Below are 14373 nucleotides of genomic sequence, written 5' to 3' on the forward strand. Positions count from 1 at the left end.
ATAGCCCCAAGGTCAACCAGAGGCCACAGTCCCAAAGAGGTTCATAATCACACTTGAACCAGGTCGGTTCTAAAGTCCTCACGTTATACACAATTTCAGGTCACACTCAGTTCTGTGTCCACCCATGTTCCTGAAGTGTGGTGGCCACAGGAGCCAGACAGCACACTGCTCCTGTGCCTACATACCAGATAGTTCTCTGGGTAGTCCCGGAGGTGCAGTAGGCTCTTGGCCACTGTCTGCCGATCCTTTTCCCAGTTGCGTGTGCAGAAGATCATTTCCACGAAGTACCACATCCAGCCAATGATTGGGACATAAGCCAGTTCTTTCTTGGCCAAGACTTTGGAGTTCTGAAATAGAGGAAGAACATCAGGGTGTCTGTGAAGGAGACAGAAGTTACTTTATGGCTGCTGGAGATCTTAGGGGTAAGGAGGGACCAGTTATATACCAAAGGGTATAAACCAAAGACTTGGCACTTGGAATCCTTCCCACTGCATTGACCTGAGGTTAAGATCATACTCATCACTCAGGGGTGGACTGCTCCATGATCAGGGGTCTGTGAAAGTGCCACTAATCAGCTGAGGATATAGAGACTTGAGGATGCGCTCATGGACCAGAGCTCTCCTAGGTTATTGACATCTATTGTGCTCACCAAGCCCATCCTGAAGCTCGGTCTGGCAAGTCTGTATTATGCCATCCCACAGATCAACCTATCAGCAAAGCCACTGAGTTCTTTAGGCAAGACAAACTCCTCGGCAGTGGAAGTCACCAGAGTTTGAGGGGCCCCATATCTGGCATGAGGGAACGGGGAGGCTAAGAAGTCAACCTGGATCACATGCCTGCCTGCCTGTTCCCTGCTCCCTCTGTGTGTGTGTGTGTGTGTGTGTGTGTGTGTGTGTGCGCGCGCGCGCGCTCATTCGCATTCATGTGTATGAATGCTGGTACATGTGCCATGGTACATATGTGGAGGCCAGAGGACAACTTCATACACCAGCCCTTGTTTTATACCTTGTTTGAGGGGGAGCAGATGCTTCACACCGTCCCTCCACTCTGTCTCCTCATCTCCTCAGCATCTTCATACTGCCAGCATTTCTACCCTGCTTTGGGGCCCTGAGGCAGGCTTCTGAAGAGGAATCATCTACATCTACACAGCTTTTCTTCTCAGCCCCGACTGACTTGGCATTCTCAGAAGGGGAGCAACCTGATGGACTCTTGACAAGATCCTACTCACTGGAAACCAAACTGTCTTTGGGGGGTCACACTTCTCTCTGGGAGCCCATTGCCCTGTGTCCCTACTATAGACTTCAGACCCCAGAGTTCCCTCTAGGTCCTGCCTATGACAGGGAGGGACATTACCACTGGCCCTCACCTTCTGTTTCCTTCCCCTCCCAACTTAAAAGTTTCTGTGATATAAACCAATGGCACCAAAGCAAAAGCCTCCACGGACTAATTAAGCTCATCTTTCTGGAAGTTAAAACTATTTTTACGATTCAATGTACTGTATTTTGCAAAAATTACATGTGGCAGTGTCTAGGAATGACAGGATGGCCCATGCTGCCGCCCACAGGGATGCTCCTGGCTCTAACATGGCAGCTACTGGGCTGGCTAGGTGGTCAGTTTCATCCAGCCACTCACAGCTGTCTTCTCAGACGCACTTCCTGTTTGTGGTTCTCCTAAGAAACTCAAGTGTGTGTTAGCATTTGGCTTTTGGTAGCTAGTGGAGGAGGCTGCCCTGGTGGGTGGTGGGATCTAGGGGTTCTACATCACCAAGAGCCACTTTACTGTCCCACAGTAGAAGCATATACTACACATCAGACAGCATACAGTAGGAGAGGTCAGTCTGCACACCAAGGCCACTCCTCCCCTCTGCCCGCTGGGGTCCATGCAGCTTTACTGGCACAAGGGCTAGCTAGCATCACCTGAATGGAACAGCAATACAGCTGCCACAATGGGGCTGCATAGACGTCATCGAGACTATGCCGCGGTCCGTGGAGCTGAACATGCTCACTCTCTGGCTGGCCAGTTACAGATCAAATTGGTCAACCCTTAATTTACAGCAGCTAATATTCATTCCATATAAAATCCTCGTGTTACACTAAGTAGGAGATGGATAGGTGAGGGGGGAGGGGGAGGGGGGAGGGGGAGGAGGTGCTATGCTAACATCTCTCACAAGGTAATTGATGACTGGAAACTATTATGAAAGTAAGACATAAATATGAATAGGAAAACCTAACATGTATATAGGGTAATCCACAACCACCAGGTGCCCAAGTGTCTACCTTGGCCAGTTTTTAGGTCACAGTACATTCTACAATTGGAAATTTTCTGGCGGTGGAGGGAGGGTGTTACTGAGTCATAAGGGAGGAGAATTTCATTACCATGGGTGCCCCACCCCGCCAGGGAGGACATCACCCATCTCTCAGAGAAAACAGCCGTTCTATGAGCCAGGGTTTAGCATCTCCAACTAAGATGGCATAGCATGTGACCAGATGGCCATAGAAAGAGCTGCTTTTAACAGCACTGGAACTGGGGCAACTTAACCCTCAAATTTGTTGGCTTTTAACTCACTTCACTACAAGACTTCAAATAAGACCCCTTCTAGGTCCAAGACGGCAGCCTGCCCAGTGAAAGATGCAAACTAGTACCTGACCAGTTTGCAACCTAACTTGGTGCAGGTTAGGACTTGTGCCCAGCACTGTCTCCTGTCCCCCCTAACCGAAAACTCCCAGGGTCTGGCAGAAACCTGATCAGGACCAAGGTCATTCTGCAGGATGGCTCCTGGTCAAGATGATATTTACATTGATACCGTACTAGCTTCCAAACACAAAACCATTCCTGAAGGTTAAATCAGTTAGTCCTTTGGGTCTAGCCAAAGTTGGTCATTTCTGCTAAATATATAAAAATAGAGCTGGCAAGATGATGGCTCAGCAGGAAAAGGTGTTTGGTGGTCTGAATTAGAGCTCCCAGACCCACAGGAAAGGAGAGGGCAGAACCCAGTACTGCCCTCTGACCGCCTCACACACCTACACATTCCCCACCCCCACCCCCGCACATACTCCACACAAAATAAATAGATGCAATTAAAACTTTTTAGTTACTGAAGTTTAGTGGTGCCATTGATCATGAGCCTGTCACTCATCACTTTGTTCTGAAAGTTTCTATCAATTTTTAAAAAATGAAAAACAAATAAATGAGTTCACTTCAGTGACATTTTGAAATCGGTGAGATGTTTGTTAAAAGCAAGCAGGTCAAAAGCCATACTTCTAGCATGTTCCTTGCATACAACCTGGAGACAAGTAGCAAACACCCAAGTCTGATGGGGGCTTGCCACTGGGTCAGGCCTGGCCTGATCACAACAGAGGATGAGGAAGCCAATTACCTGCTCAGCCTTGGCGCTCAGGGGTGACATGAGAGTTTATCTCCCGGAATCGTTAACTTCAAACCAACCAATCCACGCAAATGTTATCTAGCAGGGACCCCTTTAAGGCCAGGCACAAAGGTGGATAGGACTGTCTGTGACCTTGAGGTGGGCAAACAGCAGTAGCACAGTGGAGACTGCTGCCCATTTGTGAGAGCAAATGCACAAGGAAACTCTGGTGTGATGAAGGAGATGAGGGCAGGGCTCGAAATGATGACCTGGGTGTGGCAGTGGGTATCAAAAGTGAGAGACTGTTATGTGGTACAGCTTGCTTGCGGTGCTGGCCCTGCTCTGGCTTCCCAAGGCCTCACACACGGGAAAATGCTGTGGAGAGCTTCCTACCAGAAAGTCCCAAGAGAGTCTGCAGACAAAATGAACCCTGTTCCACGATTAGTCACAGCCACGGGGGAGACGCACTGGCCAAATGCGAAACAAAAGCACTCTCTAAGAATTGTCTCTCTCCGGCTGGAAAATAACCATGCATCATTTATCAAAATCAAGCCCAGGGTGCAAGGTCCTTCAGCTCTGAATAGAATTCCCCTCAACCCAGCCACTTCCCTCCCCTTGGCAAGCCCTAGACTTTTCTAGATTTGACAGGTGTGCAAAGGGTAGCGGGGAGGGGAGGGGGGGTGTGGTGGCTGAGAAGTTTGCTGAGACCTTCTGTGGATCCAGCCTGGCCTGAACAAAAAAACAACAGGAGTTCCTGTGCAAGGTTCTCACCAGCCCCACCACCCCGACCCCTCGTCACCCCACCCCCTCACTGTTCTGAAAGGCTAACGAGGATGCGAGGATGCGTCCAGGATGTCCTTAGGCTAGAATATCTGGGAAGATAAGCAGGAGTCCTAACAAAGAGTGAGGACAGAGGTGTAGTACAAAACAGGAGAAACAAACAAGCGGACACACACAGGACTCCTTACAGAGCGGAGACAAAGGGACGCCTTGCTCTGACAGGTGTGGGGTGGTGTGGCCAGTTGAAAGAGTTCCAGGGGCAGGTGTGCAGGGCCCTGGGCAGGAACAGATAGGGGTGTGGGGGTAATTAGTGAGGAGCAGAGCTGTTCAGAGCAGATGTCGCTGGCTGGGTGTGTTTGCAGCAGAGGGAGGTGGCTATGGCCAGCCCTACTGTCCGGCATTCTAGCTCTGCTCCGTTCACTCCTGGCTAGCACAGGCGAACTTGACTGGCTTGCCAGAAGAGTCGGTTCTGTAAGGGAAGGGGCGCTGCCATGCCTAGCTTAGGACTACCCTTTAGGGCCCGCTCAGGAGAGCATTCAAGGAGGCTGTGCTTCTGGGAGCTGCCGGGGACTCTCCTCTACCCAGGATTCACGTGGTCACCTTGTAAGTACCATTTATTTACGTGGGTTCCTTATCTGCACCACACCAGGTTCCTCTTACCCCCCTCCCCCAACTCCTGGCTCAGTAAATGATCGGCTAAAATGGCACATCTGTCCACTCAGCCTGCCAAAATCTGCAGTAGGGTGCCAATTCATCTTGGCTGAGATGTAAAAAAGAAATTATTAGGTCCATTTTCAATATGAGGTGCCCTCAGAGCACTTCAGAGAGTCAAAGACAGGCAGGAGGTGCTAGGCTCCTCTCCCCTAGCTGGCTGCTGGTGTGCAGTCTCAGAGCTCAGAAAGCTGGGAAGCTGCGGGCCAAGTCTGCTTCATGACTGAGCCCACCATCAGAAAAGGGGACAATCTCAAGCCCAGGATGATAATTAGCTAAGAGGGAGGAGAATCCTGAACCAATAGAGGAGGGGATGGGAGGGGCTGTGCTGGAAGAGCATAACTCTCAGGAGTACCAGCCCATAGGAGCAAGAGGCAGGATTGGGTGCTCAGCTCAAACAGCATCACTAACATCCAGACCCAGGTCACCCACCCCATGATGATTTGAGTGCTGGAGTTGGAGGATGGGGTAGGGGTGAGGGCTAATGTGCACACTTAGCCCTGCTCTGGTGAGGAAGCTTAGATGTCACACCCAGGCTACCATGGTGCCTGGATACCACTCACCAAGCGGGTATACCATTTATAATCTCTCTTTTCAAGCACCCACTCTTGTGGCTTCCCTTGTGGGTCCCTTTACCTAGACCTCTTGTCCTTTCCTAGAGTTATACCTGTCCTTCCAGGCTCCCTCTGAAAGTCCCCAGGAGGCTCCTAACCATCCAAATGCAGGACTCCTTAAAACAGTTCAGTTTTTCCCCACAGGTAGCTGTCCTGCCACTCTCCTTGGCACACGAAGGGTTAACAGCCACAGCCCACAGTGGCTTATACCTGTTCAAGCCAGACAGGGCCCCAGAACTGAGAGGGGAAGTGGATCTGAGTTCCCACCCCCTAACAGGAAGCTATTTGCAATTGATCCCTACTGAAAAAGGGAAGTCAGTTTTTGACAATGGAGAGTCACAGGGTATAGCCACCAAGCTCCAGGGCAGGCCCCATGCCCAGGAGGAGTGGGCCAACACAAAATGAACTCCATGTTGGTTTTGGTGGGCTTTTTGTTCTCTTTAGTGTTTGCCTTGCTAGTTCTTTGTCTTGGTTTCATGTGTTTGTGTATCAGGATGAAAACATAAAATTGTGTGGGTAGGGAGGTGGGAAGGAGTTGGGAGAGAACAACATGATCAAAATATATTGTATGAAATTTTTTTTTTAAAAAAGAAGTAACACGTTGGGCAGTGGTGGCTCACCCCTTTAACGTCAGCACTTTGGAGGCAGAGTCAGGTAAGATCTATGGAAATTCAAGGCCAAGTCTGGTCTACAGATGGAGTTCTAGGACAGTCTACACAAGAGGGAAGAAGGGAGAGAGGGAGGGAGGGAGGAAGGGAGGAAGGAAGGAAGGAAGGAAGGAAGGAAGGAAGGAAGGAAGGAAGGAAGGGGAAAAATGTCTCTTCTTTTGTTCTCTGTACAGAGAAATGCAACAAATTCTCACCAGTTTTCAGACCAGGCTGCCTTACATCACCTGACTGGTATTTATCAAGAGAAGGAAGTGAGCGAGGGTCTCAAAGAAAATATCATGGCGTGGTGGGTGGCCTTGGAGATGGTCCCACCACCTAGAGGTTTCCTTGGGTGTGGGCTGGGCTCCGGGTTCACTCCTAACAGTGGAATCTGATACAGGGCTCCATCACACAATGCTGTGACTTCTGCCCTGGGAGCTTGCTCCGGCTCTCTTCGGCATTGCATACCCTATGAGAAGGGGCTGGCTACCCTGTGCAGGGAAACCCTCCATCAGGCCCATGTGGTAGGGATTGAGGCATGGACAATATGCCTATGGCTAAGCTTGGAGGTTAGCCAGTACATGCCAAACTTTCAGATGAGACCATCACTCCTGCAGTCACGTGACCACAGCCTTGTTGTCTCTCTTCTGGAAGGCCAGCTGGCTGGTGCCTGCCCTTCCCACAATGCAGGCAAGTCAATGGTCTCCATGCCTGTGCGTTCATCTGCTCACTTCGGAGACCACACGCTGTCGCAGATGACTAAGACATACAACTTCATTAAGGAGCTGAAGCAAAATCTCCCAGCTAGCCTCAGAGTTAGCCCGCATGCCACAGCGTGGGTGGCAGATGAGTACTGGTAACAGCAGCAGGGTAGCACATCATTAATGGAGTTCCAAGCCTGGCACTGTCCTGAGATTTTACAATCTTGACCTTGACACATCATGCTTCACTCAGGCAAAAAGATAAGCAAATAGGACCAGAAGCTTTAGTTCACTGAGCGAATGGTGGCTATCCCCAGGTCACACTTGGCTCCAAGAAAAAAAGGTCAGCAGGTGCCTGAGAAACTTCATCATGGCCTTTGGGAATGACCCCATCAAGCAATGATGGGCCAGCCCTAGCCTGAGTCTCCAGGGCAGGGTGCTGGGCTGGCCTTGGCCACCCAGGTCGGGGCTCAGTGTTTTAACAAGGTCAAACCTGTTTTTAAAGAAAACCTTATCACTTGTCCTTCATATTCAATGTCAATAATTTCTGTAAATTACATTATTTTAAACTCATTTCCTATTGAGCTATTCCAGATGATGATTTTAAAAAATGCCAGTCAGGATTGATATGATTATCTATCTATCTATCTATCTATCTATCTATCTATCATCTATCTATCTATCAATCTATCTATCTATCTATCTATCTAATCATCTGCCATCTCCCTCCATCACTCTATCCCTCAATCCCTCTTAAAATAAACGAACCCAAACTCTAGAAGGTTCAATACCATGTTATACAAGGAGAGGAAGAAAGATGGATAAGGTGGTGGTGTTGTTTTAAAGGTCATTGAAGACAAAGGAGTCTGGTGAGTCAATCAATTTAGCCAGACACTTCCCAATGTCCTTTCAAAGCAGTAGGAATTATGGGTCACTCTGGAAGAGGGCAGGCACCTCATCCAGCACCTCTGAGGGACGGCTAAGTTGCCTCCGCTCATGGCAGGTCACAGTCCAGCAGCAACTACCTGTGAAAGTGCCCCCCCATCTTCCTTTCCTCTTCTTTCTCCTCCCCTCCCCCACCTTCTCTCTCCCTCCTCTTCTCCCAAAGCCTTGCAATCCAGAAGCAACGGCACTGCCTGCTTCTCTGGAGAAAACTGACCAGTGATTCGCCTCCTCTCCCTCAGCTCTTTAGAGGACATTAGAGTGGGGGACAGGGGACAGAGCAGGGGAAACCTGGCTCCCAGGCTGCAGAATATGTTGTCACCCTGCTCTGGTTTAAGGTTTGGCACCTGCTTGCTGGACCCATTGCTGGGGTCACCCCAATTCCTAAACTCTAGCCACCCCTACCAGTGGGAATGTTCACACCCATTATGTAATAAATATAATAAAAATGAAAAAAAAAATCTCTGAGTCTACTATTCACTTAACATATCAATGTAGAACTGAAATCCTTGGCCAGCAGGAAGGGCGATGTTCTGCTTTGGGTACATCCATATCTTACGCAGTGCTCAGAGCTGGAAAGCCTTCCCAGGGCTCAAAGCCTTTAGGGAAATCCCTAGATTGCTGAGATGGAGTCTCTGCTCCATAAAGGTCTGGCCCTAGTATGCCTTCCAATTCCCAGCTCCTTCTCTGGAGTTGAGGACTTTCTCCAGCCCTGGGTGTCCTCTCTAGTTACAGTTCCACGCTCTTCTCACGGATCCCCGGATTGACCTGGGGTCACCCCTCTGTCCCCGAGCCCCTTTCTGCCTCACTACTCCATGTATGTTGCCTGCTTCCTCCTGGCTGTGGACTCTTGGCCACATTCTTCTCCCTGGAAATGTGTGAGCTTCCCTGAACTTCAGTGTCCCTTTCCTGTGGCCCCATCCCCGACCCCTTAAAGGTACCAATGACTCCTGCTCCTCCTAAGGAGTGCTGCGTGTAGCCACAAAGCTGGCCCTGCCAGCAGTCAGCCTGTGGTTTCAAATCTCTAAAGCTTTGGAATCAGACTCGCCGATTGCTTCCTTGCAAATTGAGCAGCCACTGGGGCTCCGGTGCTGACTCGGAAATGAGGAGAACTGAGTGTCTTAGTCATCGTTGCTGTGAAGAGACACCGTGACCACGACAACTCTTATAAAGGAACACATTTCAATGGGGCTGGCTTACATTCAGAGGTTTGGGTCATTGTCATCATGGCAGGAAGCACGGCAGTGCACAAACAGACATGGTTGGTGCTGGAGAGGTAGCTGAGAGTTCTATATCCAGATCAGCAGGCAGCAGACAGTATGACAGACACTGGGTCTGGCTTGAGCATTTGAAACCCCAAAGCCTTCCCCCAGTGACACACTTCCTCCAACAAGGCCACACCTCCTAACTCCACTCCCTGGTGACCAAGCATTCAAGTCTGTGAGCCTGTAGGGGGCATTCTTATTCAGTCCACCACAGTGTGTAAGGATGAGAAATGGTTTGAATGGCCTGCATAAAGCCATGGGGATCAGGGTCACATTGCTCCCCAGGTAGAACAGGAAGCTGATAGGGCCTCAGAGCCCCCTACCACAGAGATTCTTGACCTATGGAAAATCCATCATATTCAGAACAGAAAGGCCACCAAAGCCACCTGGAACATCCAGGAGATCACTAACTGCCTTCCAAGCACAGGATGTCAGGAACATGGTAGCTTCCTACCTCATCCATGGTTTGAGTCACCCAGGGGCAATGTGGTCAGGAGATACTAAATGGAACATTCCAAAGCTACATAGAAAGTTTAAATACTTAAACAGATTACTGTAGATCATGACTATAATTCCTCTATTTTAGTTACTATTCACCTCTCACTGTACTTATTTACAAGTTAGACTCTTAGGTCGGAACACAAAAACAGCACACAGCACATCCATGATCTGATATTACCCACAGAGTCAGGCACTCTTGGGATGCCTTGGAACATGTCCCCCATGGACCAAGGGGGAACCTCTATACTAGAATTTTCATTTTTGTTCAGAAAACATATTCGAACACAAATGCAAATGTGCTTTGCACACTCTGGGCCCTCCCATACTCCGTGGTCACAACACAGTATTCTAAACACAACATATTGTGTACATGTGCTACCAAAACCAAGTGTGACATGAGCAGGCCCCCTGTCTATCTGTGGGCCATCATTACAAACGCAAAACTTCACCTCCGAGTTCTCATGCAAACTTCTGAGGCCGTTTCCACCCTGGGGCCCAGACACACTTGTTTCCATTGGACTATCTGAAGGCTGTCAGTGACGTTGAGTCATGAATGCAGTACAGGCTCTGTGTGTCAAAGATGACAAAAGCCAACTGATGGGACCCAGTCAGAAAAAGAAGAGGCTGCTTGCAAGAAGTAATTTGAGGGAAAGAGACTTTAGGAATAATTCCAAATTCTGCTCTTGAAACTTTGCCACTCAGAGACTCAACATTCTTAAGCCTGGAGCAATTCAAAATCTGCCTGTGAGCTAAGCAATTAAGACTAAGAATTTGGGCCAAACTTGACAAGCTCCAGTCCAAATCCCATTACAGCTGAGGGGGCCTGGAGCAGACTGCAGAAACTCTCGCTAATTATAATTATTTTTTGGGGGGGGAACAGTGTTGTATATCCACTCATCAATGTTTCTATAAGGATTAAAAAATTAATTAATTAACAGTAAAACTTAAGTGGTGTGAGATACAGTTGGGTCCATCCTGCTATGGCTCATGAGATGTTAATCCCAATTCTAAGCAAGAAGTCCATGCATCACGATGGTTAATACTGTCAAGTTGGCTGGTTCTCAATGAACCAGCACCAATGAGACATGCTTCCGGGCACACCTGTGAGTCATTACCCAAATTAGATTAACTGAGGTAGAATGACCCACCGTTACTGTGGGTAGTAACATTCCAAGGCCCAGGGTCCCAGGATGAATTAGAGGTGAAAGCTGATCAAACAAGCTAAGCTCACATTCATCATCGTTTGGCTTCTTGACGGCAGAGGAAACGCAACTGACCGGATGCCTTTAGCTCTTGCTGCCAGCCTTTCCACCAGAGTGGACTCTGCCCATAGACCGGCCCAAACCAGCCTTGACCTCCTCCAGTTGCTCTAGCCTGGCAGTTTGTCACAGCAAGGAGAACAATAACCAAAGACAAGCAGCTTTTGAGAGCATCTCATACTATAAAAACCAATAATCATGACCACAATAAAACGAAAAGTAAAAACGCCTTGCCAAAGCTGGGCATGTTAGCTCATACATCTAATCCCGACCCTTTGGGATCCTAGAATAGCCTGGGCTCCATGGCAGGATCCTATCTCACTCCTGCCCCCTAAATAAAAACAACAACAACAACAAAGCCTGCAGGTTCTAGAAGTTCTGAGTGACTGAGAACAAACGGTAAGTTGCGTGGCAGACTCGGAGAAAAGCAATGACGGGAAAAGTCATCACAGCCCACTTACCCCCAGGATCCCAAGGCGCTCAGCCAGGCTCCAGCCGCAGAGAAAGTCAATCTCAAACTTGTGGTTGAGAACCACGATGGCGTTCTCTTTTCCGTAGTAGGGGGAGGACCTCGGGTCGGTGTAGATGGTGCATTCCGTGCCTGACCACCACTCCAGAAGCATCACCAGTTCTACAACAAACCAGAGGACACACACGTATTTACTTTGCTGTCCTGGGGTCCTGGGTCTGCTTTTCTTGGGCCATGCTCTAAGACAAAGCTACTGCTAAGGCTAATGTTGCAAAGCATTTCAGCTAGGACCCCAGATGTTGAGAGGGGTTCAGAGCTTATAAATAAGCAAGACCGGGCAACCGTCTTCAGGAAAGGAGAGGAAACTTCCAGGTGGCCAGTCCTTTATACCTGTTGATGAAGTAACTTGGGAGAAATAATATCAGAGTCTGGATCTACCCACATCCATGTCTTGGTGCTAACAGCATGAAATGATGTATGTTCTGGAAAATGACTGGCTGATAGGCTTCTAAACTCCATCAAAGAACACTATGGACCCAACTCCTTCTCTCCCACTGATGACACATATTGGCATCAAAAATGACCAGCAACCATGGTGGAGGAAAACACAAGTTTCTCCATTTCAATGACTCAGAGTTGTCATGCTGTAGGCTTGACAAAATTATTACCATATTCTTTGGAGGGCCTTATGAAAATTAAGACTTGCTTTCAGGTGACAATCTGTGCTCTTGGGTGATGCCTTTATTCTAGGTGGCCAGTTTTCTGAGGCTGGTGGTCTCAGGAAAAGATTGTATGGTGGACACTCTAGACACAGAGTTGAACTTAAATGACAACACAGCCCCTTGAAGTGAACCTTTAGAGTGAGAGGTGTTGGCAGGTGGGTGTGTGCTATATGAATTCTCTATGAAGGTTGCACCCTTGTTTATACTGCTTAGTGGGGCACATTGTGTAGAGGGCTCCCACGCCCTATATGCACATAAAGACAAGTGGGTCTGACCTCGATTGCCCTGGAAACACCTTTCTCTTCCAGATTGGAGGCTGAATATGAATACTAGAACCATCTAGAAGGCCCCATATTCTAGTTTCTAAGCAGTGACACTGTGGACTTTCCATAAGCTAACCCCATGGTGCTGTGGGATGGTCCTTCTGAATGCTGTGAATGTGTGTTACTCCAATTGGTTGATAATAAAGCTACTTTGGCCTATGGCAAGGCAAGATAAGGTTAGGCAGTACAATCAAACTGAGAACTGGGATGAAGAAGGGCGGAGTCAGGAAGCTGCCCAAGGAACAAGATACCAGAGGACTGGTAAGCCACAGACCACGTGGCAATAAATAGATTAATAGAAATGGATTAATTTAAATGTAAAAGCTAGTTAGTAATAAGCCATCAGCCATTATAATTAATATAATCCTCTGTGTGGTAATTTGGGAAGTGGCTGCTGGGTATTTGGGATCAGGGCAGATGGAACAAAAAGCTCTGCCTCTGCTTACACCATGGCTCAGCCATGTCTTTGTCTTTGAGGTGTGCATGCTTCAGGGGGGTCTTGTAAAATTTGCTGGTAGTCAGAATTATTCCGGTTCCCTCTTAGGAAGGCCACCTGGGAAGTGTCAGGGGCTGTCAGGTAAAGAGAATGTCACCGATCCTGCTGACCTCCACGATATACCTTTGATCATTGCCAAAGGCATGCCCCCATGCCCTGAGGCTGAGTTACCTGAGTGGGGACTTGCTGTCCTCAAGTCCACTAACAGAAAAGGTAGAGAGAAGACTAAACAGACATACCGTGACATAGAGAACCCCCTTGTCACCTCAGGTCATTCCCAGGGACTGGCTCTACTGAAATGACATTTCTCAGACATTTCTCCCCTGCTCAATCTGTGAGTCTGGCATTTCAAATGACACCAACAGCCACCAAGTCCCCTGGACTGTTGATATTTAGTCTCTCTGGGCCTTTGTCCTATTTACATAGGCCAAAAGCCTGACTCTGCCGTAACTGTAGACACAGGAGCCACTGACACGTTCCCATAGGCTTGTGGGTAGGATGGAGCCCTACATGTGGGTGGGGCCTGTGCCTCATTGGAGCCAGTTAGTCCATTCTGGAAACAGGAGTCAGGCATGGAACAATGTCAGGTGGGTCACACACAGGTGAGAGGCCATCTTACTTCACCTTCTTCAAATCCTCAGGGCTGGCTCTTCTGAGACCTTCTGGCTAGACATTTTGTGTGAGTCATCCACCGTCCTTCCAATAAATCCCATTTGAGGAAACTAGATGCGGAATTTCTTGATACTTCCAGCACTTAGAAACTGCTCTTGCTGGAAAACTCTGTCTCAGATGGCAACTAAAAGTGGGATAAAAGCCTGGTGCCGGAGCCTTCATTCCATGTCTGCCTTGTCTTAAATTATTGAGACAGACCTGCTTGACTCTGCAGGTAGGCCTGCCCATCACTGAAGGGGTATCTGTCTAAATACAATGGGGCATCAACTATCTCATCCCGTCAAGCATGAAGAGATGGATAAGACTGACAGGTCACAATCACGGTTCACAGTATCCTGCACAGCACCCACTTCCAAAGTACCTGGAAGTCTCTAGCTGGTGTTTAACCCTGCAGCCACCTTGGATTCTAGGAGCACAGAGCTTTATAGATCACTCCCTGACCCCAAGCAGGAACACTCATTTCATGGGAATGGGATTGTCCCATGGAATGGGGCCTCCCTCTCCAGGTCCACCTGAGATGCAGAACCAGCTGAGATGCTGAGCCAAGACCACAGTCTGATCGAGGTTGTTAATTATGCAGACCACAGGCTCTTGCCCCAGTTCTTCCTATTTAATCCCTATGGCTCATGCTGGTACCCCAGATAGGCCGAAATGATGATGACAAGCCTTTCAACATCACTTCAGTTGGCTGCCTCTGAGACAGGACTAAACTTGAGATAGTGGGGCTCCCAGGGTTGTGTCTCCTGACTAGGACTTGGATTGTTGTCAAGGAAAGAATTCTTCCATCATCCGTGCAGGAACCTGGGTTCCATCTCCCTCTTTGTTCCTCCTCTTGGATACTGTCCTTCCCTGTCCAATCCCCCCGAGAACCCTCTGGATTCTGTGGCCTGGATCACTCCATCATAAC

At 48.7% G+C, this 14373-nt stretch overlaps 1 protein-coding gene across 2 annotated transcripts in view; it reads right to left on the reverse strand.

Annotated features, from left to right (window-relative positions):
- Agpat4 (1-acylglycerol-3-phosphate O-acyltransferase 4) overlaps nt 1–14373 on the reverse strand; it is a 96898-nt gene that overhangs the window by 8791 nt on the left and 73734 nt on the right. For both annotated transcript variants that reach the window (XM_036169276.1, XM_036169275.1), the window contains exons 3-4: nt 11246–11415; nt 186–347 (exon numbers count right to left, since the gene is read on the reverse strand). In XM_036169276.1, the coding sequence (XP_036025169.1) occupies nt 186–347; nt 11246–11415 (332 nt within the window). The remainder of the gene's footprint in view (nt 1–185; nt 348–11245; nt 11416–14373) is intronic.

This window comes from Onychomys torridus, chromosome 19, assembly GCF_903995425.1.
Source record: "Onychomys torridus chromosome 19, mOncTor1.1, whole genome shotgun sequence".
NCBI lineage: Eukaryota > Metazoa > Chordata > Mammalia > Rodentia > Cricetidae > Onychomys > Onychomys torridus.